Raw genomic sequence first — 23,723 nt, 5'->3', positions numbered from 1 at the left:
GGGGGGGCTATCCTCTACAGGACACCCTACTGGGGGGTGGAGGGCTTTCCTCAACAGGACACCCTACCGGGGGGTGGAGGGCTTTCCTCAACAGGACACCCTACCGGGGGGTGGAGGGCTTTTCTCTACAGGACACCCTACCGGTGGTGGGGGGCTATCCTCTACAGGACACCCTACCGGGGGGTGGAGGGCTTCCCTCTACAGGACACCCTACCGGGGGGTGGAGGGCTTCCCTCTACAGGACACCCTACCTGAGGGGCTATCCTCTGGGTCTGAGAGGGGCACCTCTCCCTTTAGGAGGAGCTCCAGCGCCTGAGAATCAGCTACGTCTACAGGCCGCTCCCCTCGCTTGTTGGCCTGGAACGCATTTCCTCCGTGTGTCAGCAGCAGCTTGACAATCTAGACGGAAGAGAATCGGACAAGTGGTTAATGAACCCGTTATGGTCTTGAATGAACAGATAATTGTGAAAATGGGTTTAGGACAAGAAATAATATATAAATAAATGTGATTTTGATTTGAAATATAGAAAAATGACATTTTCTTTAGACCAAGTTGTATCATCATTACTCAATGGTTAGTTGACGGAATGAGTCAGTTAACGTAATCCTGGTTATAGAGTGAGCGAGCGGCAGGGAAGGGAGGGAAGTAACCCTTACGTCTGTGTGTCCACTGCTGGAGGCATCGTGGAGCGGAGTGTCGTCATCCAGACCCTGAGTGTTGACCTCTGCTCCGGCTGCAATCAGAACCTTGGCCACGTCGAAGAAACCTAGGTTACATGCCTCGTGAAGGGGAGTCCAGCCTGACAGAGGATGCATTTTTAAAATGGTAATAACATAATTATCATACTATTTTTTTTATTTCACTAGGTAAGTCAGTTAAGAACTAATTCTTATTTACAATGACGGCCAATCAGGGAACAGTGGGTTAACTGCCTTGTTCAGCGGCAGAACGACAGATTTTTACCTCGTCCGTTAGGGGATTCGATCCAGCAACCTTTCGGTTACTAGTCCAACGCTCTAACCACTAGGTTACCCTGCCGTCCCAAACTACACAGTACTAACCTATGAAATACTTGATTCATTGTTTCTACGGGACACATTTACACAAAGTACTACTGGGCAACGTAACATTGAGTATGACCTGAATCCTCAACACTTCTGCAAATCTCTGCACTATAAGAGACCCTTATCGTTGTCTCAAGGCCAGGTGTTCTTTTACCCGCGAAGTCTTTAATGTTGACGTCAGCTCCGAGGCTGATAAGCTCCTTGACCTGTTTGGCATCCCCTCGTATGGCGGCCATGTGTAGCGGCGTCTCGCCACGCTCGTTCCTCTTGTTCACCTTGTCCCTCGCTCTGGAGGCCGTGCTGCTGGGGAGCTTCTTCTGCACCGGGGGGGCCTGGGACAGGTGGCTAGGGGTCGAGTCTGAGGGGAGGTGAGAGAGAAAGAGTCAAAAGACTAGAGATGATCTAACACTCATCCAAAACAAACTGACACTGGGAGGTCCATTATCTTTAAGGCTGTTGTTTAGCATTACGACGCATCCTTATAACTATAGTCCTTACCACATCCCTATAGGTTGATACGAGGATACAGGAGAGGGTAAGAGAGAGGGAGAGGGTAAGAGAGGAGAGAGGGTAAGAGAGAGGATAAGAGAGAGGGGTAAGAGAGGGAGAGGGTAAGAGAGGGTAAGAGAGAGGGAGAGGGTAAGAGAGGGTAAGAGAGGGTAAGAGAGACGGTAATAATATTCTAATTCTTTGTGGATCTGTGTAATCTGAGGGAAATATGTCTCTCTAATATGGTCATACATTGGGCAGGAGGTTAGGAAGTGCAGCTCAGGTTCCACCTCATTTTGTGGGCAGTGAGCACATAGCCTGTCTTCTCTTGAGAGCCATGTCTGCCTACGGCGGCCTTTCTCAATAGCAAGGCTATGCTCACTGAGTCTGTACATAGTCAAAGCTTTCCTTAAGAGAGAGGGAGAGGGTATGAGAGAGGAGAGAGAGGGGGAAAGAGAGAGAGGGAAAGAGAGAGAGGGAAAGAGAGAGGGGGAAAGAGGGAAAGAGGGAGAGAGAGAGGGGAGGAGGAGACAGGGCATGAATGTGTTCTGACTAACCTGGGCTGTTGTCCCTGGCGGTCATCTGCATCAGGAGGGCCATCTGCTTGCGTTCCGACAGCGGGTAGCCAAACAGAAGATTAACCGGGGCCTTCTTACTCCCCCCAGACTCTTTCTTGACTTTCTTCTTATCCGGGCCATCTTTATCTACAGAGTTAGGACAGGGTTAGACTTAGAGACAAATACACATCTCTCCAAACCAACAAGGTGTGAATCCCAAATTGCACCCTATTCTCTATATAGTGCACCTAAGCACTATGGAGCCTGGCCAAATGTAGGGCACTATATAGGGGGACAGGGTGCCATATAGGACACAACCAAGATCATCAACAACAGGTGACCCAGTGGTTCTCCCCCCCCCCAACCTCATCATTCACACCATCTCTCCATGACGCGCAAAAAAAACAACTGTTAGCAAGTAGAGGAGGGAACAAAGAAAAACATTCTGTAGTCGGCAAAGTTGGTACCGTATCACTAATAATAGGATCAAGTCAACAACATACAGACCTGTATGACGTGAGCTAGCTAGCGAGAGCAGGCAGACAGGGAGGAGGAAGCCAGAGAGAGCAGACAGACAGGGAGGAGGAAGCCAGAGAGAGCAGACAGACAGGGAGGAGGAAGCCAGAGAGAGCAGACAGACAGGGAGAAGGAAGCCAGAGAGAGCAGACAGACAGGGAGAAGGAAGCCAGAGAGAGCAGACAGACAGGGAGAAGGAAGCCAGAGAGAGCAGACAGACAGGGAGAAGGAAGCCAGAGAGAGCAGACAGACAGGGAGAAGGAAGCCAGAGAGAGCAGACAGACAGGGAGAAGGAAGCCAGAGAGAGCAGACAGACAGGGAGAAGGAAGCCAGAGAGAGCAGACAGACAGGGAGAAGGAAGCCAGAGAGAGCAGACAGACAGGGAGAAGGAAGCCAGAGAGAGCAGACAGACAGGGAGAAGGAAGCCAGAGAGAGCAGACAGACAGGGAGAAGGAAGCCAGAGAGAGCAGACAGACAGGGAGAAGGAAGCCAGAGAGAGCAGGCAGGGAGTACCGGTCACATGCTCATGTGTGTTTACAGTGTAGCACAGCAGCGTGGGTTAGACCTGGCATGATACAACTTGATGTGATCCCGGACAAGACACACACCACATATGTTTACAGCACAGCATGTGTGTTTACAGCATAGCAGATAGTGTGGCCTACAAGCTGCTGAAGTCACTACGTCGAGACAAGACACCTACATACACATGTCTAGGGGACCCAGGCAGAAGCTGCAGTACAGTTACCTGCTGAGTACATCCTGCAGGGAGTCACTAACCTCCCCTCAGACTCTCCCCAGGACTCAGTGGACTGGTCTGGGACTGACTCATCTACTGGGCAGAGCAGAGACACGGGAGGGATGGAGGAGGAAGGAGGGAGAGTAGAGGGAGGAAGGGGGAGAGTAGAGGGAGGAAGGGGGAGAGTAGAGGGAGGAAGGGGGAGAGTAGAGGGAGGAAGGGGGAGAGTAGAGGGAGGAAGGGGGAGAGTAGAGGAAGGGGAGAGTAGAGGAGAGGAAAGCAGGCAGAAAGCACAGCATTAAGGCACGCTGAACTTTCTCGCAAAAACGCTCCTTCACACAAAACACACAGACGATCAGTGATTAAGGGCTGCAGCGGCCATGTTGGCAGACAGTTATTGTCCACGCTGACATGCGCCGTTGGATCATAAACATATGTTTTATAAAGTACACACCATCACAATAAATCAATTTATTTAGTCAGGTCTAAAGAAACACAATACGAAGGAAATGTTTTTCAGAAGAACAGAATATGAGTTAGTCTAATGTGTGTTATCAGACTAGATACTGTATGGTATCTGGTTATCTGGCTCTATGATATAGACTGTAGGCTTGTTCATTTATCAGACAAGATACTGTATGTTATCTGGTTATCTGGCTCTATGATATAGACTGTAGGCTTGTTCATTTATCTGACAAGATACTGTATGTTATCTGGTTATCTGGCTCTATGATATAGACTGTAGGCTTGTTCATTTATCTGACAAGATACTGTATGTTATCTGGTTATCTGGCTCTATGATATAGACTGTAGGCTTGTTCATTTATCAGACAAGATACTGTATGTTATCTGGTTATCTGGCTCTATGATATAGACTGTAGGCTTGTTCATTTATCTGACTAGATACTGTATGTTATCTGGCTATGATATAGACTGTAGGCTTGTTCATTTATCTGACAAGATACTGTATGTTATCTGGTTATCTGGCTCTATGATATAGACTGTAGGCTTGTTCATTTATCTGACAAGATACTGTATGTTATCTGGTTATCTGGCTCTATGATATAGACTGTAGGCTTGTTCATTTATCTGACTAGATACTGTATGTTATCTGGTTATAGATATAAGCATTTAAGACCCAAGCAGTTATTTGATATGATTTTACAATAAGAAGAATATATTTGAATTTCGCTAAATGAAATAGAAAAGATATCATTCCGGAGCGAGTGATGTTGAGCATAGTGAATTTTTGAACCAGGTCCTGGCAACTTTAGTTGTGAATGATACAAACCATATTTTTTACCTTTATTTAACTAGGCAAGTCAGTTAAGAACAAATTCTTATTTACAATGACGGACTTAGGAAAAGTGGGTTAACTGCCTTGTTCAGCGGCAGAACGACAGATTTTGTACCTTGTCAGCTCGGGGGATCCGAACATGCAACCTTTCGGTTAGTAGTCCAAAGCTCTAACCACTAGGCTACGCTGCCGCCCCATATGGGCTGCATGACGCGACTATAGGCTATTGATTTGAGAAAGTAGAGACAAATTTAATAAAAAGTAGAGAAATTTAATAAAAACATATCAGCCAGGTAGACGACTCCGGTTTCATAGCATATCCATCAAAACTCTCCCCTCCGCCGAGGAGCCAGCAGCCTCTTGCAGTGATATTCCACCCAAACTCTGTATGCTATTGGCTCTCCAACCCTGTTCCTGCAGCTAATTGAGCACTAACGGCCGCCGGGTCCTAATGACCTGGTACTCAGCACTAACGACCGCCGGGTCCTAATGACCTGGTACTCAGCACTAACAACCGCCGGGTCCTAATGACCTGGTACTCAGCACTAACGACCGCCGGGTCCTAATGACCTGGACCTCACCTCTCGTCTCTTATGCACTCTGGACTGTGTAACTAAACTATTTGGTAGAAGGTGGCTGGCCGAACAAGCAAGTGACACGTCTTGAAGACAGTCTATTTTGCTTTCACTAGTCCGCATGCACATGTGCATTTGCTGGCCACAACAAAAAATAAACCAAGGCAAGCATCACACAGTTCTTCTCCCTAAAGTGGCTGAATTAATGAAGTTTGAGAAGTCAAAAGCCCATTGGATGAGTTGTTTGTATAGCTGCAACCATTTTGATTTCCTTGCATTCCCCCCCCCCCCTCTCCATTACGGTTCTTCCTTCAGACAAACATCCATCAAAAAAAGTGCTCATTTGCAATGTCTCTCGCTCAAATTCGCGACATTTTGCAAAATGTCCAAACTCAGAACAAACAAAAAAACAAACATTGGGTAGCTCCTTCAGTCCCGAGGGATTTGCCCCTTTTCTAGTTCTCTACTTTTGCATCTTTTTGATACAGAATGTTATCAGATTTTCAACCAAAACTTAATATTCGATAAAGGGAAGCTGAGTGAACAAATAACAACAATTACATACTTATTTCGTAAAACAAAAGTTATGCAAACACCCAGTTCCCCCGGTGTGAAAAAGTAATTCCCCCTTTACATTCAACAACTGTTTGTGCCACCTTTAGCTGCAAGGACTCCAACCAACCACCTCCTGTAGTTGTTGATCAGTCCACCTTTAGCTGCAAGGACTCCAACCAACCACTTCCTGTAGTTGTTGATCAGTCCACCTTTAGCTGCAAGGACTCCAACCAACCACCTCCTGTAGTTGTTGATCAGTCCACCTTTAGCTGCAAGGACTCCAACCAACCACCTCCTGTAGTTGTTGATCAGTCCACCTTTAGCTGCAAGGACTCCAACCAACCACCTCCTGTAGTTGTTGATCAGTCCACCTTTAGCTGCAAGGACTCCAACCAACCACCTCCTGTAGTTGTTGATCAGTCCACCTTTAGCTGCAAGGACTCCAACCAACCACCTCCTGTAGTTGTTGATCAGTCCACCTTTAGCTGCAAGGACTCCAACCAACCACCTCCTGTAGTTGTTGATCAGTCCACCTTTAGCTGCAAGGACTCCAACCAACCACCTCCTGTAGTTGTTGATCAGTCCACCTTTAGCTGCAAGGACTCCAACCAACCACCTCCTGTAGTTGTTGATCAGTCCACCTTTAGCTGCAAGGACTCCAACCAACCACCTCCTGTAGTTGTTGATCAGTCCACCTTTAGCTGCAAGGACTCCAACCAACCACCTCCTGTAGTTGTTGATCAGTCCACCTTTAGCTGCAAGGACTCCAACCAACCACCTCCTGTAGTTGTTGATCAGTCCACCTTTAGCTGCAAGGACTCCAACCAACCACCTCCTGTAGTTGTTGATCAGTCCACCTTTAGCTGCAAGGACTCCAACCAACCACTTCCTGTAGTTGTTGATCAGTCCACCTTTAGCTGCAAGGACTCCAACCAACCACTTCCTGTAGTTGTTGATCAGTCCACTTTTAGCTGCAAGGACTCCAACCAACCACTTCCTGTAGTTGTTGATCAGTCCACCTTTAGCTGCAAGGACTCCAACCAACCACTTCCTGTAGTTGTTGATCAGTCCACCTTTAGCTGCAAGGACTCCAACCAACCACTTCCTGTAGTTGTTGATCAGTCCACTTTTAGCTGCAAGGACTCCAACCAACCACTTCCTGTAGTTGTTGATCAGTCTCTTAAGTCGTTGTGGAGGAATTTTGGCCCACTCTTCCATGCAGAACTGCTTTAACTCAGCGACATGTGTGGGTTTTAAAGCATCAACTGCTCGTTTCAAGTCCTGCCACAACATCTCAATTGGAATTTGGTCTGGACTTTGACTTTACCGAAAAAATACATTTTTTACTTATTTTTTAAATTATTAAAAAAAATAATTTCCGGACTATAAGCCGCTACTTTTTCCCCACAATTTGAACCTCGCGGTTTATACAATGACGCGGCAAATTTATGGATTTTTCCCACTTTCACAAGATTCATACCGCCAAAAAAACTGAACACCGTCACATATTGTGACGTAAATCGAGCGCGCTCAAACTTCCCATCATTCTGATTACGGTAGTCATTTTGTCACCCTCATCATGGCAAAGGCACGGAGAAATTACGGTAGACTTGATTGTGATTATTTTGACATTGTCTCGCTGCGTTACAGCTCAGACGTGTGGGCCTCTGACATGTATACCGTTGACTATAGCCTATGCACTTGAAATGGCAAAATGGGAGAAAAAAAATTGAGCTTGTTTTGAGATCAAGCGTGTACATCTTGTTCATATCCTTTGCCAGTTAGGATATAAATGTACATGTCTCGACACCTTTGAAAAGACAGTCAGGTAGAGTTTTTTTTTTTTTTGTCTTAAAAAGGAGCGGTGTTGTATTGAGACAGGCTTGAATAAGCCAAGTAGCCAACCGGCAGAAAGTAGCATAATTGGAATAAGCCAAGTAGCCAACCGGCAGAAAGTAGCATAATTGGAATAAGCCAAGTAGCCAACCGGCAGAAAGTAGCATAATTGGAATAAGCCAAGTAGCCAACCGGCAGAAAGTAGCATAATTGGAATAAGCCAAGTAGCCAACCGGCAGAAAGTAGCATATTTGGAATAAGCCAAGTAGCCAACCGGCAGAAAGTAGCATAATTGGAATAAGCCAAGTAGCCAACCGGCAGAAAGTAGCATAATTGGAATAAGCCAAGTAGCCAACCGGCAGAAAGTAGCATAATTGGAATAAGCCAAGTAGCCAACCGGCAGAAAGTAGCATAATTGGAATAAGCCAAGTAGCCAACCGGCAGAAAGTAGATTAATTGGAATAAGCCAAGTAGCCAACCGGCAGAAAGTAGATTAATTGGAATAAGCCAAGTAGAATAATTGGAATAAGCCAAGTAGCCAACCGGCAGAAAGTAGCATAATTGGAATAAGCCAAGTAGCCAATCGGCAGAAAGTAGTTTGTCTGATTCCCTGTAATAACAGGAACAATACTGTATTTTAGAAAGTGGTTTCCTGCATCAAACACCATTTTCAGTCACCTCGTTGTCTGAAGGACAAGTGGATAAACAGGTTCATGTGAAGCCCTGCATGTTTTTTCTTCTTCAAAAGTCTCATGGAATGTAGGCCTATATTGAAGACCTGCACATTGTATATTAATGATAGAACAGCCATTTCCATGTTAACATATTATGGGATGCATGTTCTCCATTGTTTTTAAACGGTAGGCCACTCTGGTAGGTCAACATTATGATCAAATAGCCACAGTAGCCTACTTGGCCACTTCATACCAACAGTGTTCACTGCGTTGGAAGTTGAGCAGAGTTTTCAAAATGTTCAAGTTAGCGCTCAGTACACCTGAGATTTGATCAGTGTCGAATTTATTTATTTATTTTTAGGAACACCGGCGCCAAATTTAACATCTCTCCAACAAGACAGAGCTTGTGAGAAACTCCCCAAATACAGGTGTAAAAAGCTTGTAGCATCATACCCAAGAAGACTCAAGGCTGTAATCGCTCCCAAAGGTGCTTCAACAAAGTACTGAGTAAAGAGTCTGAATACTTATGTAAATGTGATATGTTTTTGTCACTAAGGAGATTGTGATGTCATTAAGGGGTATTGTGATGTCATTAAGGGGTATTGTGATGTCATTAAGGGGTATTGTGATGTCATTAAGGGGTAAGTGTTTAGATTGATGAGTGAACAAAAGTATTTAATCCATTTTAGAATAAGGATGTAACGTAACAAAGTGTGGAAAAGTCAAGGGGTCTGAATACTTTCCCAAATTTATTTATTTATTTTATTTAACCAGGTAGGCAAGTTGAGAACAAGTTCTCATTTACAATTGCGACCTGGCCAAGATAAAGTAAAGCAGTTCAACACATACAACGACACAGAGTTACACATGGAGTAAAACAAACATACAGTCAATAATACAGTATAAACAAGTCTATATACGATGTGAGCAAATGAGGTGAGATAAGGGAGGTAAAGGAAATAAATAGGCCATGGTGGCAAAGTAAATACAATATAGCAAGTAAAACACTGGAATGGTAGATTTGCAATGGAAGAATGTGCAAAGTAGAAATGGGGTGCAAAGGAGCAAAATAAATTAAATACAGTAGGGAAAGAGGTAGTTGTTTGGGCTAAATTATAGGTGGGCTATGTACAGGTGCAGTAATCTGTGAGCTGCTCTGACAGTTGGTGCTTAAAATCAGTTAGAGCTAGGCAGAATACTGCCCCCTTTGGAGGAATTGCGTGCCCATAGCAAACAGAAAAAAAATCTGTCAAATTGCTAATATATGCATATAATAATAATTATTGAATAGAAAACACTCTAAAGCTTCTAAAACCGTTCAAATTATGTCTGTATGTAAAGCAGAACTCTCAGGGCAGCCATTCTCCCAAACTCTCTCGTCATCAGGAAAGTTGGGCCAACTTTGACGTCATCGCCCCCACCCTTCCCAACCAGCTACGGATCTGGGAACAGTTTCTCTTCAGCGCGATGTCTCCTTTCAATGGGGCGTTTCATTGTGAAAATCGCGCGCTTCCTCACCCTTTGGCGGGCTAAAACCTTCGGGTCACGCGAAAATACATGTACTCTCATGCGCGCGTCACGTCTGGAGCTCTCCTTGTTCCAGGATTCACCAAACGATGTCAGTTTGTCTGTTCGAGCTGAGAATTGTTTTGCACATTTAGAACATCCTAAAGCTTGATTCTGCACTTAGTTTGACCAGTTTAGTCGACATATAATATGTAATTTTGAAGTTTTGATGCGCAACCCCTAGAATTTTGGCTGCATTTCAGCCGGAATTTGTCGCGTTTGATAACCCAAAGACAGACTTGAAAGCCAAACGCAGTTTTTGGTAAGTATGACTCCTTCCACGACTTCTGATCGAAGAACATCAAAGGTAAGGGAATATTTACGTGGTAATTTTGTGTTTCTGTGGACTCCAACATAGCGGAGACATATTGCTAATGTAACGTTAAAAATAAATGTAACACAGCGGTTGCATTAAGAAGCAGTGTATCTTTCTAACTATATGTAGAACATGTATATGTAGTCAAAGTTTATGATGTGTATTGCTTGTTATCTGACGTTATCTGGCGGAGCTATCATTTCTCAGGACATTTGAGTAGCATTTTTTGAACATGGCGTCATTGTAAACAGAGATTTATGGATATAATAAATTGCATATTATTGAAAAAAACAAATGTACTGTGTAAAGTCATATTACTGTCATCTGATGAAGATTTTCAAAAGGTTAGTGAATTATTTTTCTTTTAATCCTGCGTTTGTTGATTGCATCTTTTGTTCAACATGGCTATTCAAATTAGCTGCGTCTTTGGTGGTGGTTTGACATAAATATGTGCTATGTTTTCGCCGTAAAACATTTTAGAAATCTGACTTGCTGGCTAGATGGTGTTTATCTTTCATTTGAGCTATTGGACTTGTTAATGTGTCGAGGTTAAATATTTCTAAGAATATTTTTGCATTCTGTGCGCCACTGTTTCAGTTGAGGGGGGGGGGTACCCCTTGGGGAACCTGTACCCTTAACACGTTAAAGCTAGTGAGGGAGATAAGTGTTTCCAGTTTCAGAGATTTTTGTAGTTCGTTCCAGTCATTGGCAGCAGAGAACTGGAAGGAGAGGCGACCAAAGAAAGAATTGGTTTTGGGGGTGACCAGAGAGATATACCTGCTGGAGCACGTGCTACAGGTGGGTGATGCTATGGTGACCAGCAAGCTGAGATAAGGGGGGACTTTACCTAGCAGGGTCTTGTAGATGACATGGAGCCAGTGGGTTTGGCGACGAGTATGAAGCGAGGGCCAGCCAACGAGAGCGTACAGGTCGCAATGGTGGGTAGTATATGGGGCTTTGGTGACAAAACGGATTGCACTGTTATAGACTGCATCCAATTTGTTGAGTAGGGTATTGGAGGCTATTTTATAAATGACATCGCCAAAGTCGAGGATTGGTAGGATGGTCAGTTTTACAAGGGTATGTTTGGCAGCATGAGTGAAGGATGCTTTGTTGCGAAATAGGAAGCCAATTCTAGATTTAACTTTGGATTGGAGATGTTTGATATGGGTCTGGAAGGAGAGTTTACAGTCTAACCAGACACCTAAGTATTTGTAGTTTTCCACGTATTCTAAGTCAGAGCTGTCCAGAGTAGTGATGTTGGACAGGCGGGTAGGTGCAGGTAGCGATCGGTTGAAGAGCATGCATTTAGTTTTACTTGTATTGAAGAGCAATTGGAGGCCACGGAAGGAGAGTTGTATGGCATTGAAGCTTGCCTGGAGGGTTGTTAACACAGTGTCCAAAGAAGGGCCGGAAGTATACAGAATGGTGTCATCTGCGTAGAGGTGGATCAGAGACTCACCAGCAGCAAGAGCGACCTCATTGATGTATACAGAGAAGAGAGTCGGTCCAAGAATTCAACCCTGTGGCACCCCCATAGAGACTGCCAGAGGTCTGGAGAGCAGACCCTCCGATTTGACACACTGAACTCTATCAGAGAAGTAGTTGGTGAACCAGGCGAGGCAATCATTTGAGAAACCAAGGCTGTCGAGTCTGCCGATGAGGATGTGGTGATTGACAGAGTCGAAAGCCTTGGCCAGATCAATGAATATGGCTGCACAGTAATGTTTCTTATCGATGGCGGTTAAGATATCATTTAGGACCTTGAGCGTGGTTGAGGTGCACCGATGACCAGCTCTGAAACCAGATTGCATAGCAGAGAAGGTATGGTGAGATTCGCAATGGTCGGTAATCTGTTTGTTGACTTGGCTTTCGAAGACCTTAGAAAGGCATGGTAGGATAGATATAGGTCTGTAGCAGTTTGGGTCAAGAGTGTGTCCCCCTTTGAAGAGGGGGATGATCGCAGCTGCTTTCCGATCTTTGGGAATCTCAGACGACACGAAAGAGGTTGAACAGGCTAGTAATAGAGGTGGCAACAATTTTGGCAGATAATTTTAGAAAGAAAGGGTCCAGATTGTCTAGCCCGGCTGATTTGTAGGGGTCCAGATTTTGCAGCTCATTCAGAACATCAGCTGAACGGATTTGGGAGAAGGAGAAATGGGGAAGGCTTGGGCGAGTTGCTGTGGGGGGTGCAGTGCTGTTGAGCGGGGTAGGAGTAGCCAGGTGGAAAGCATGGCCAGCCGTAGAAAAATGCTTATTGAAATTCTCAATTATGGTGGATTTATCAGTGGTGACAGTGTTTCCTATCTTCAGTGCAGTGGGCAGCTGGGAGGAGGTGTTCTTATTCTCCATGGACTTTAGTGTCCCAGAACTTTTTTGAGTTAGTGTTGCAGGAAGCTAATTTCAGGTTGAAAAAGCTAGCCTTGGCTTTTCTAACTGCCTGTGTATAATAGTTTCGAGCTTCCCTGAACAGCTGCATATCACGGGGGCTGTTCGATGCTAATGCAGAACGCCATAGGATGTTTTTGTGTTGGTTAAGGGCAGTCAGGTCTGGGGAGAACCAAGGGCTATATCTGTTCCTGGTTCCAAATTTCTTGAATGGGGCATGTTTATTTAAGATGGTTAGGAAGGCATTTAAAAAAAATATCCAGGCATCCTCTACTGACGGGATGAGATCAATATCCTTCCAGGATACCCCGGCCAGGTCGATTAGAAAGGCCTGCTAGCAGAAGTGTTTCAGGGAGCGTTTTACAGTGATGAGTGGAGGTCGTTTGACCGCTGACCCATTACGGATGCAGGCAATGAGGCAGTGATCGCTGAGATCTTGGTTGAAGACAGCAGAGGTGTATTTAGAGGGCAAGTTGGTTAGGATGATATCCATGAGGGTGCCCGTGTTTAAGGCTTTGGGGAGGTACCTGGTAGGTTCATTGATAATTTGTTTGAGATTGAGGGCATCAAGCTTAGATTGTAGGATGGCTGGGGTGTTAAGCATGTTCCAGTTTAGGTCGCCTAGCAGCACAAGCTCTGAAGATAGATGGGGGGCAATCAGTTCACATATGGTGTCCAGAGCACAGCTGGGGGCAGAGTGTGGTCTATAGCAGGCGGCAACGGTGAGAGACTTGTTTTTAGAGAGGTGGATTTTTAAAAGTAGAAGTTCAAATTGTTTGGGTACAGACCTGGATAGTAGGACAGAACTCTGCAGGCTATCTTTGCAGTAGATTGCAACACCGCCCCCTTTGGCAGTTCTATCTTGTCTGAAAATGTTGTCGTTTGGAATTAAAATTTCAGAATTTTTGGTGGTCTTCCTAAGCCAGGATTCAGACACAGCTAGAACATCCGGGTTGGCAGAGTGTGCTAAAGCAGTGAATAGAACAAACTTAGGGAGGAGGCTTCTAATGTTAACATGCATGAAACCAAGGCTATTACGGTTACAGAAGTCGTCAAAAGAGAGCGCCTGAGGAATAGGAGTGGAGCCAGGCACTGCAGGGACTGGATTCCCCTCTACATCGTCAGAGGAACAGAGGAGGAGTAGAATAAGGGTGCGGCCAAAAGCAACAAGAATTGGTCTTCTAGAACGTCTGGAAGGGAGAGTAAAAGGAGGTTTCTGGGGGCGATAAAATAGCATCAAGGTATAATGTACAGACAAATGTATGGTAGGATGTGAATACAGTGGAGGTAAACCTAGGTATTGAGTGATGAAGAGAGAGATATTGTCTCTAGAAACATCATTGAAACCAGGAGATGTCACTGCATGTGTGGGTGGTGGAACTAATAGGTTGGATAAGGTATAGTGAGCAGGACTAGAGGGTCTACAGTGAAATAGGCCAATAAACACTAACCAGAACAGCAATGGACAAGGCATATTGACATTAAGGAGAGGCATGCTTAGTCGAGTGATCAAAAGGGCCCGGTGAGTGGAGAGGTTGGTTGGGGGGTCACGGCGATTTAGACAGCTAAATCGGTAGCAAGCTAGCATAGGATGGAGGTCTGTTGTTAGCCACCTCTTGCGTTCCGTCAGTAGATCAGTGGGGTTCCGTGTGGTAGAGGGGATTAATCCAAATCACACAACAACAAAAATAAAAACAATAGATATAGTTAGAGGCCCAAGAAGAAAATAAAAATAAAATAAAAAAAATTGTCCGATTGTCTATTCAGATAGCAGCCGATAAGACAGCCAACGGCTAGCAGGCCGCAGATGGGCGCCCAGGCAATGTCGCGCCGGAGGAGCCAGCCGGAAAACTCCCTCGGGTAGACAACATCGGCAGTCCAGCTGTGAAGGCCCGGTGGGGCTCCGCGTAGGCAGCAAAACAGGTCCGGATAGGTGACTGCAGCCCAGGAGTGATTGATGGAACTCTTCAGCTGGCTAGCTCCGGAACAATTGATGTTTGCTCCGGAATCGACGAAAGCCGATAGTCACACGGATAGCAGCTAGCTAGCTGTGAGATCCAGGTATGAATGTCCAGAGCCAGCGGCCGAAATCCAGGGACATGGAGAGAAAAATTGGTCCGGTATGTTCCGTTCCGAGCTGCGCCGTACAAAACTGCCGATAGATTCTCGAGCCAAAGGACAGCCGATGACCACAAACCGTGGTTAGCTGAGTACTAACGATTTGCCAGTAAAGAAGTTAACTAGCTTCTGAACTAGCTTCTGATTAGCTTCTGGCTACCCTCTTGGCTAGCTTCTTGGAGGATTACAGATCTGAGGTAAATAATACTTTTTTATAAATATAAATTGGTGAGGCGGGTTGCAGGAGAGTGTTTTGAAGATGAGTTTATGGAAAATTAAAAAAATGTGAAAAAGGTATGTGTATATATATATATATATATATATATATATATATATGGGACACGACAAGACGAGGACAAAAGACATCTGAACTGCTATGCCATCTTGGATAACAGTGTAGTATAACCTGTATATACTACCTGTACATAGGATAACATGCATATAGGATAACATGCATATAGGATAACCTGTGTGGGAATGTGGTATATGGCCAATATACCACGACTAAGGGCTGTAACCGCGTAGCGTCATGCATAAGAACAGCCCCTAGCCGTGGTATATTGGCCATATACCACACCCCTCTGGCCTTAACGCTTAATTATATTCATGAAGACAAGAGGATATTTATGGAAAATAATAAAGATACCCCATCGTCTTCTCACACACAGTTGCTTAGCTGCCAGGTGAGTAGCTCGTGGGTCGTTACCTGTGTCGGAGTGTCTCTCCTCGTTGCGAGGGGGGCTCATGGTGAAGGACAGTTTGCGTTTCATGGAAGACTTGGGTGGTTTTCCTTCCTTAACCCCCAACAACTTACTCCGGTCCAGCTTCAGAGTCTTTGTGAACGGGGAAATCTTATCTTTGTTCTGGAGAAAAAGGAAAAATCAAGAATTAAGGAGTTAAGTCCAAATTAAGCCAATAAAAATGTTTTTGTATTTTCATTGTAATGTGAACTTTAAATTATTTACATGTGTCCTTACATCAGCCCTGAGTAAACATGTTAGAATCACCTTTGGCAGCAATTACAGTTGTGAATCTTTCTGGGCAAGTCTCGAATAGTTTCACACCTGGATTGTGCAACATTTGCCCATTGTTCTTTTAAACTTATTTCAATCTCTGTCAAAATTGGTTGTTGAGCTAGATAAACATTTTTCAGGTCTTGCCATAGATTTTCAAGTAGATTTCAGTCAAAACTAACTTTAACTCAGGAACATTCAGTCTTCTTGGTGTGTAACTCCAGTGTAGATTTGACCTTGTTTTAGGTTACTGTCCTGCTGAAAGGTGAATTCATTATCTCAGATTGATCCAGGTTTTCCTTTAGGATTTTGCCTGTGCTTAGCTCATTTCTGTTTATTTTTTACAATGACAAACTCCTCAGTACTTTGCAATAAGGCAATAAAGTTATACAGCAAAAAAATTCTATTCACCTTTTGTCCTGAATACAAAGTGTTGTATTGGGTTTCCCTGAACATAACACAGTACCACTCTCCATATTTTCAAGCACAGTGGTGGCTGCATCATGTTATGGGTATACTAGAAATTGTTAAGGACTGGGGAGTTTCAGGTTAAAAAAAAGAAACAGAATGGAGCTTATCACAGGCAAAATCCTAGAGGAAAATCGGGGTCAGTCAGATTAATTCACCTTTCAGCAGGACATTTTTTAAATTCTGTACAGGCTTCCTCCTTAACTTCTTTGGGATAGGGGGTGGTATTTTGACATCCGGATGAAAAGCATAGCCAAAGTTAACTGCCTGCTACTCAGGCCTAGAAGATAGGATATGCATATAATTGATAGATTTTGATAGAAAACACCAAAGTTTCTAAAACTGTTAAAATAATGTGTGTAAGTATAACAGAACTGAAATGGCAGGCGAAACCAAGAGGACAAACCATCCCCCCAAAAAAGGTTTTTCATCCTACCACTGATTTCAATGGCTGGCACTTTTATAATAGGGCGAAACTGTGCCCGATTGCAGTTCCTAGGGCTTCCACTAGATGTCAGTCTTTAGAGAGAGTTTCAGGGTGGTTTTGGAAAAATGAGGGAGAAGAAGTAGTTTTTCTAAGGGCTCTCATTTTGGCTGTAGTGTTTCCATGTGCATGGCCAAGATAAACGCGCCAAGATAAGAACGCGCTCTCTCTGGTAAAGACAATAACGATTCTCAGTCTTAAATTTGATCGTTTACTTGCGTTTTGGGGTACCTAAGGATTGATTATAAACGTTGATTGACTTGTTTGGATAAGTTTATTGGTAACGTTTGGGATTCATTTTGCATGCATTTTGACCGATGGAAACCAGTGGATTATTGACTGAAGCGCACCAGCTAAACTGAGTTATGGATATAAATTAGGACTTTATCGAACAAAAGGACCATTTGTAATGTAACTGAGACCTTTGAGTGCCAACAGAAGATCTTCAAAGGTAAGACATTTATTATATTGCTATTTCTGACTTTTGTGTCTCAACTCCCTGGTTGAAAATGATTTGTTATGCATTTGTGTGCTGTCCTCAGATAATCACATGGTTTGCTTTCGCCGTAAAGCCTTTTTGAAATCTGACACAGCGGCTGGATTAACAAGAATTTAAGATTTATTTTGATGTATTACACTTGTGATTTCATGAAATATTTATATTTAATTTGAATTTGGCGCTCTGCCATCTCACCGAATGGTGGCCAGGTGGGACGCTACCGTCCCACCGTATCCCAAATAAGTTTTAACACTGTCAATTAGGTTAGTAATTCCATCCTCAATTTTCTCCTAACACAGCCATTAAACTCTAACTGTTTTAAAGTCACCTTTGGCCTCATGGTGAAATGAGCAGTGTTTCCTTCCTCTCCAGCAACTGAGTTAGGAAGGATGCCTTTGTAGTGTCTGGGTGTATTGATCCACCATCCAAGGTGTAATTAATAACTTCACCATGCTCAAAGGGATATTCAAATATCTGCTTTTTAATTGTTTTACCCATCCACCAATCTGTGCACTTTGCGAGACATTGGAAAACCTCCCTGGTCTTTGTGGTTGATTCAGTGTTTGAAATTCACTGTTCGACTGAGGGACTTTACAGATAATTGTATGTGTGGAGTACAGACATTAGGTAGTCATTCAAACATAATGTTAAACATTATTATTGTTAAGAACATTTTTACTCCTGAACTTATTTAGGCTTGCCATAACAATGGGGTTGAATACTAATAGACTCAAGACATTTCAGCTTTTAATTTTTAATTCATTTGTAAAAATGTAATTCCACGTTGACATTATGGGGTTATTGTGTGTAGGCCAGTGAATTCTCTCTTTCAATTGAATTCATTTTAAATTCAGGCTGTAACACAACAAAATGTGGGAAAAGTCGAGTGGTGTGAATAGTTCTAAAAGGAACTGTATAGCATACCTTCTTCCCAACCATGGCTCCATCTCGGTCTGTCCCAGGTTTGGCCATGGTGCATTGTGCTGGTGGTGCGGACGCCATCCTGGGCGTCCTCCCTCCCACCGCGTGACTAGCTACGGCCCAGCACACTCATCATGGACCTACAACAACAACGGTAAAGATGTCAATAATGCCACAGTGTTTTCCGTACGTACAGAGTAGCGAGCCAAATAGAAAAAGTAGCCAGCCAAGGAGATTCTGGAACAAGCTCTAGTTGTGGCGGGCCTCTGGTACATTCTGATCCAAAATACACATCTAAATGATTCAATTCAACTTCACCTCCCAGATCGGCAAAAATCAGTTGTGATATTGTGTAGAAAGACATTACTTTACTATTCAAAATGATTGAAAAATATATGAATTCAAGTTTGTCATATCGTAAACATGTCTAGACTAGTGAATAGCTTACTAACGGTCCCTTCCCAACAACGCAAAGAGAAAAATAACACAGAAGAACAATAACCTTGCTATATACACACAGGGTACCAGTACCGAGTGGATGTGGATGAGCACCAGGAAATGGAGGTAGACTAGGGCTGTCCCCGAGAACAAAAAAATCTTGGTCACCCGAGAGCAGTCGGTTCTTTTGACGAATTGATAGTTTTTTCCCCCTATATATCAAATCAAATTTATTTATATAGCCCTTCGTACATCAGCTGATATCTCAAAGTGCTGTACAGAAACCCAGCCTAAAACCCCAAACAGCAAGCAATGCAGGTGGAGAAGCACAGTGGCTAGGAAAAACTCCCTAGATACCCTCTGTGTTAATAAAATCAACTACACACACACACACACACACACACATACATACATACATACATACATACATACACTACTGTGCTTCTCTGATGCTTTAAGCACACTGTGATTAAATAATTCTGACACACAAATGACACAAGAGGGAGCAAGAGATCAATATAGCCTAACCAGAAGAGATAAACCTCTTCCTGACCACTGCTGCTCGCCTTCACAGATTCTAACCGGCTTCACCAGGGGATCGGAAACCTTCTCCATTCTTACCATTTCTACCCGCGTGCCAGTTATGATTTTCAGATGCACATTTTTTTCGTGGAACACCCAAGAATATGCGAAAATCTCATCTATAAAAATGTACATGGGGGAAAAAAAATAAAAAATAAAATAATTTATAATCTAAAGGAATCTTTTAATGTGGACCACAAAACCAATAGTTAGGATGGTTATTAAGAGACAAATAAAAGATAACTATTCCATTTCAACAATATGAAAGCAGATCAAATGGAACAAGCTTCCCATGAATCTTACAGGAAGAATAAACCATGGCTCCCAAAGTTATATTTATTCTCCATAATAATACCCCACCGAAGACATTATAAAAATTGTAAAAAGTATACTCAGAATTTATATAATAAAACTGAAGCTTCCAGATTATCAATTCGTACACCCAAGACTTTTTCTTGCGACAAAACATTAACACTTCCCTAATATTGAAAGCGTTCCACAGGGATGCTGGTCCCATGTTGACTCCACAAGGTGTTGAAAGCGTTCCACAGGGATGCTGGTCCCATGTTGACTCCAATGCGTCCCACAGTTGAGTCAAGTTGGCTGGATGTCCTTTTGGGTGGTGGACCATTCTTGATACATACAGGAAACTGAAAACACAGCAGTGTCGCAGTTCTTGACACAAACCTCTGGCACCTACTTACCATATCCCTGTTCAAAAAGGCACTTAAACCTCATAGTAAGGGCATGGACATTTCAAGGTGTCAAGCGCTGGCCCATGTTGACTCCAATGCTTCCCACAGTTGTGTTAATTTGGCTGGATGTCTTTTTGGGTGGTGGACCATTCTTGATACACACGGGAAACTGTTGGGTAGGAAAACTCAGCAGCGTTTTAGTTGTTGACACCCTCAAAACGGTGCTCCTGGCACCTACTACCATAGCCCGTTCAAAGGCACTTAAATCTGTTGTCTTGCCCATTCACTCTCTGAACGACACACATACACAAGCCATGTCTAAAATGGTCTCAAAGCTTAAAAATCCTTATTTAACATGTATCCTCCCCTTCATCTACACTGATTGAAGTGGATTTAAGTGACATCAATGAGGGATCCTAGTTTTCACCTCAACAATATATGGAAGAAAATGAAAGATTATACAAGAACCAGTATCACTAACAATTGTTTGGCCGATATTCAATAATTTTCCAAAATAACTGATGCCGATAAATAATATTAAATATTTCAGCGTCCTTTTAAGCATTCTACTACAGTTACAGATTTAACACACACGGCGGTCTAAGGCACTGCATCTCGGTGCAAGAGGCGTCACTACAGTCCCTGGTTCCAATCCAGGGTGTATTACATCCGGGCGTGACTGGGAGTCCCATAGGGCGGCGCACAATTGGCCCAGCGTCGTCCGGGTTTGGCCGTCATCGTAAATAAGACTTTGTTCTTAACTGACTTGTTAATTAAAGGTTACACACACACCACGCTGACCAAAAAGGTATTTTGTTGGTATTTACGTATGTCCCCATTACCAGTAAAACATCAAAACCTGTTTCTTTCACTTACTTGCTGTGCTGTTTCATTGTGCATTTGTTCAGTTTCATTCCCCAACCAGGATTGGGTCTTTGCGTGTCAAATAAGCTTGTTGACCAATCAGGACCTGAATATGACTGCACGTCACATAATAATTTAACACGTTCGTTAATTTGACGTAGTTATTACACAATGATTACACTATCACTTGTATTTCATATGTCACAATGATTACACTATCACTTGTATTTCATATGTCACAATGATTCGTCTGCTATAATGCTAGTAAATTTGTCTGGTGCACCTACAGTACTGGTCATAATAAAAAGCTAGCTAGCTCATGGATGTAAAACAATGTTCATCCCCAAAAACATAGAACATTTACAATCAGTAGCTTCAGTAGCTATAATTAGCTATAGCTAGGTGTCATCATCTAAAATAACCCTAATTTATAACGCAGTTCTTATTTGATTAATGGTGGTCGGACCATCTATGTGAAGCTAGCCACAAAGATGAGCCACAATATTGGACTAGCGGTTAGCCTTCAAAATAAAAGTATGTCGTTGACAGAGACGCAAATGCATACAAACAGTAGAATTATGCCATAATTGAATAGATCATGCTAAACAACGTTGGAATGTTATAAAATCAACAAGACAATAATTAGTTAATTTGACAAATCTTTGATGATCAGTGATCATGATCAGTATTCTGCGGGTTAGGGAAACAACTAAATCTTTGATGATCAGTGACGTGGGGTATCAGTCTACTCAGTGACACCCAGAGAACATTAGTGTCGTAGCTCTTATTGCGGGACTCTGAAACAACTGAATTGAGCCACATTTATTGTCAATCTACGTGTACTGAACACTATTCCTGAGGAAAAACAATACTGCGTGGATGTTTTGGAGTCTGAAAACTCTGGGAGGACATTGGGAAAAAAATATATTGGGTATTGAGTAGACTGTTACCCCATTTCATTGATCCCCAATCCTTAGGTAAAGCTATACAGTGCATTATGATTGTCAATACACACAATAGGCTGACTGGGGAGGTGATTATCATTTTCAAATAGGTACTTTTATTTTGAAGGCAAACCCCAAATTCCACTATTGTGGCTAGCTTCGCAACACCGGTCAGGTCGAGCCTCACTAGCCAGATGAAGCTAGGTGACTGCTTAACACGTTAGCAAACCACATGCATAGCTGCCACTTAGCCAGCAGGTTAGCAAACCACATGCATAGCTGACACCTAGCCACTTAGCTAGCAGGTTAGCAAACCACATGCATAGCTGACACCTAGCCACTTAGCTAGCAGGTTAGCAAACCACATGCATAGCTGACACCTAGCCACTTAGATGCCTCACGTCCTCAACTGGAAGCTTCATTAAATAGTACCCACAAAACCCCAGTCTCAACGTCAACAGTGAAGAGGCGACTCCGGGATGATGGCCTTCTAGGCAGAGTTCCTCTGTCCAGTGGTTGTGTCCAGTTGTCCATCTTAATCTTTTCTTTTTATTGGCCAGTCTGAGATATGGCTTTCTCTTTGCAACTCTGCCTAGAAGGCTGGCATCCCGGAGTCAACCTCTTCACTGTTGAGACTGGTGTTTTGTGACCACTACGATTTCCCCCTGTAGCCAATTCAACTGTACTAATTCCAGTAGAGATTATTTGGAAATTCTATTAGCAATTTGATAACTGATTTAACACTCAGGTAGATGTTTTTCCAAAGACCCCATTTCTATATGTTAGAACAGAAATCAAATCCTTTGCTATTTCATAATTTTGTGGATGAAAAACAGTTAAAATCTGTGATACATTCCTTAAATTCAAAATAATAGACTTTTCATGAGACATAATCCTATGAACTTCCCATGTTGATGCTCATGGGTCCTTGTGACAGACTAGGATTTGAACCCGGGTCTCCTGCATGCTGCATGCTAAAAACTGCTAGCCCAGTTGAGGTAAAGCCAATACCTAGGGACCAAAATCTAGGATTTGAACCCGGGGCTCCTGCATGCTAAAAACTGCTAGCCCAGTTGAGGTAAAGCCAATACCTAGGGACCAAAATCTTCAGGTTTCAGGCAAGATCATTTTCTAAACAGTCGAAACAAATCACCCGAAAAGGGAGGACCAATCCACAAGAATTATGATAAACAGAATGTGACATTTAGATCGTTTGGCCCAAAGATCTTCAGTCCTAATCCTCCACACAGCAGAGTGACACTAATACGCTGAATGACACACTGCATTAAGACTAAACAGCAATGCCACGTGGGTAAAAGTCTGTATGCTGCTGGAAGGGCATGCGGGCGCTTTTATCCTGCGCTGGCTGTCAGAGTAAAATGTCACACACTCCCCGTCAGACCCCTGTAGAGTGGTAGGATGGAGGCAAGAGCAAAAGCCTGATTACTGAGAGGGTAGAGAAGAGGGAGGAGAGAAGACGAGACGAGTGGAGGGGGAGAAGAGAAGAGGTGGAGGTTGGAGTGGGAAAGGGAGGAGGGATAACAATGAATGCTGCAGCCTCACACACACACACACACACTGCCCCAGCTCCCCGCTACACATACACACACTGCCCCAGCTCCCCGCTACACATACACACACTGCCCCAGCTCCCCGCTACACACACACACACTGCCCCAGCTCCCCGCTACACACACACACACACACACTGCCCCAGCTCCCCGCTACACACACACACACACACACTGCCCCAGCTCCCCGCTACACACACACACTGCCCCAGCTCCCCGCTACACACACACACTGCCCCAGCTCCCCGCTACACACACACACTGCCCCAGCTCCCCGCTACACACACACACACTGCCCCAGCTCCCCGCTACACACTGCCCCAGCTCCCCGCTACACACACACACTGCCCCAGCTCCCCGCTACACACACACACACACACACACTGCCCCAGCTCCCCGCTACACACACACACACTGCCCCAGCTCCCCGCTACACACTGCCCCAGCTCCCCGCTACACATACACACACTGCCCCAGCTCCCCGCTACACACTGCCCCAGCTACACACTGCCCCAGCTCCCCGCTACACACTGCCCCAGCTCCCCGCTACACA

At 43.9% G+C, this 23,723-nt stretch overlaps 1 protein-coding gene across 5 annotated transcripts in view; it reads right to left on the bottom strand.

Moving 5' to 3' along the window:
- Window positions 1-23,723, bottom strand: part of LOC109880789 (ankyrin repeat domain-containing protein 12-like) — a 58,592-nt gene that overhangs the window by 12,898 nt on the left and 21,971 nt on the right. For 3 of the 5 annotated variants that reach the window (XM_031806495.1, XM_031806497.1, XM_031806498.1), the window contains exons 2-8: window positions 18,080-18,216; window positions 15,398-15,554; window positions 3,376-3,462; window positions 2,112-2,258; window positions 1,220-1,423; window positions 658-800; window positions 252-399 (exon numbers count right to left, since the gene is read on the bottom strand). In XM_031806495.1, the coding sequence (XP_031662355.1) occupies window positions 252-399; window positions 658-800; window positions 1,220-1,423; window positions 2,112-2,258; window positions 3,376-3,462; window positions 15,398-15,554; window positions 18,080-18,157 (964 nt within the window). In that variant the 5' untranslated portion in view covers window positions 18,158-18,216. The remainder of the gene's footprint in view (window positions 1-251; window positions 400-657; window positions 801-1,219; window positions 1,424-2,111; window positions 2,259-3,375; window positions 3,463-15,397; window positions 15,555-18,079; window positions 18,217-23,723) is intronic. The other 2 variants (XM_031806496.1, XM_031806499.1) reach the window with 2 other exon arrangements.

Source organism: Oncorhynchus kisutch, linkage group LG27 (genome assembly GCF_002021735.2).
Source record: "Oncorhynchus kisutch isolate 150728-3 linkage group LG27, Okis_V2, whole genome shotgun sequence".
NCBI lineage: Eukaryota > Metazoa > Chordata > Actinopteri > Salmoniformes > Salmonidae > Oncorhynchus > Oncorhynchus kisutch.
The sequence above is the reverse complement of the archived record's forward strand: the minus strand, read 5'-3'. Positions and strand labels throughout refer to the sequence as shown.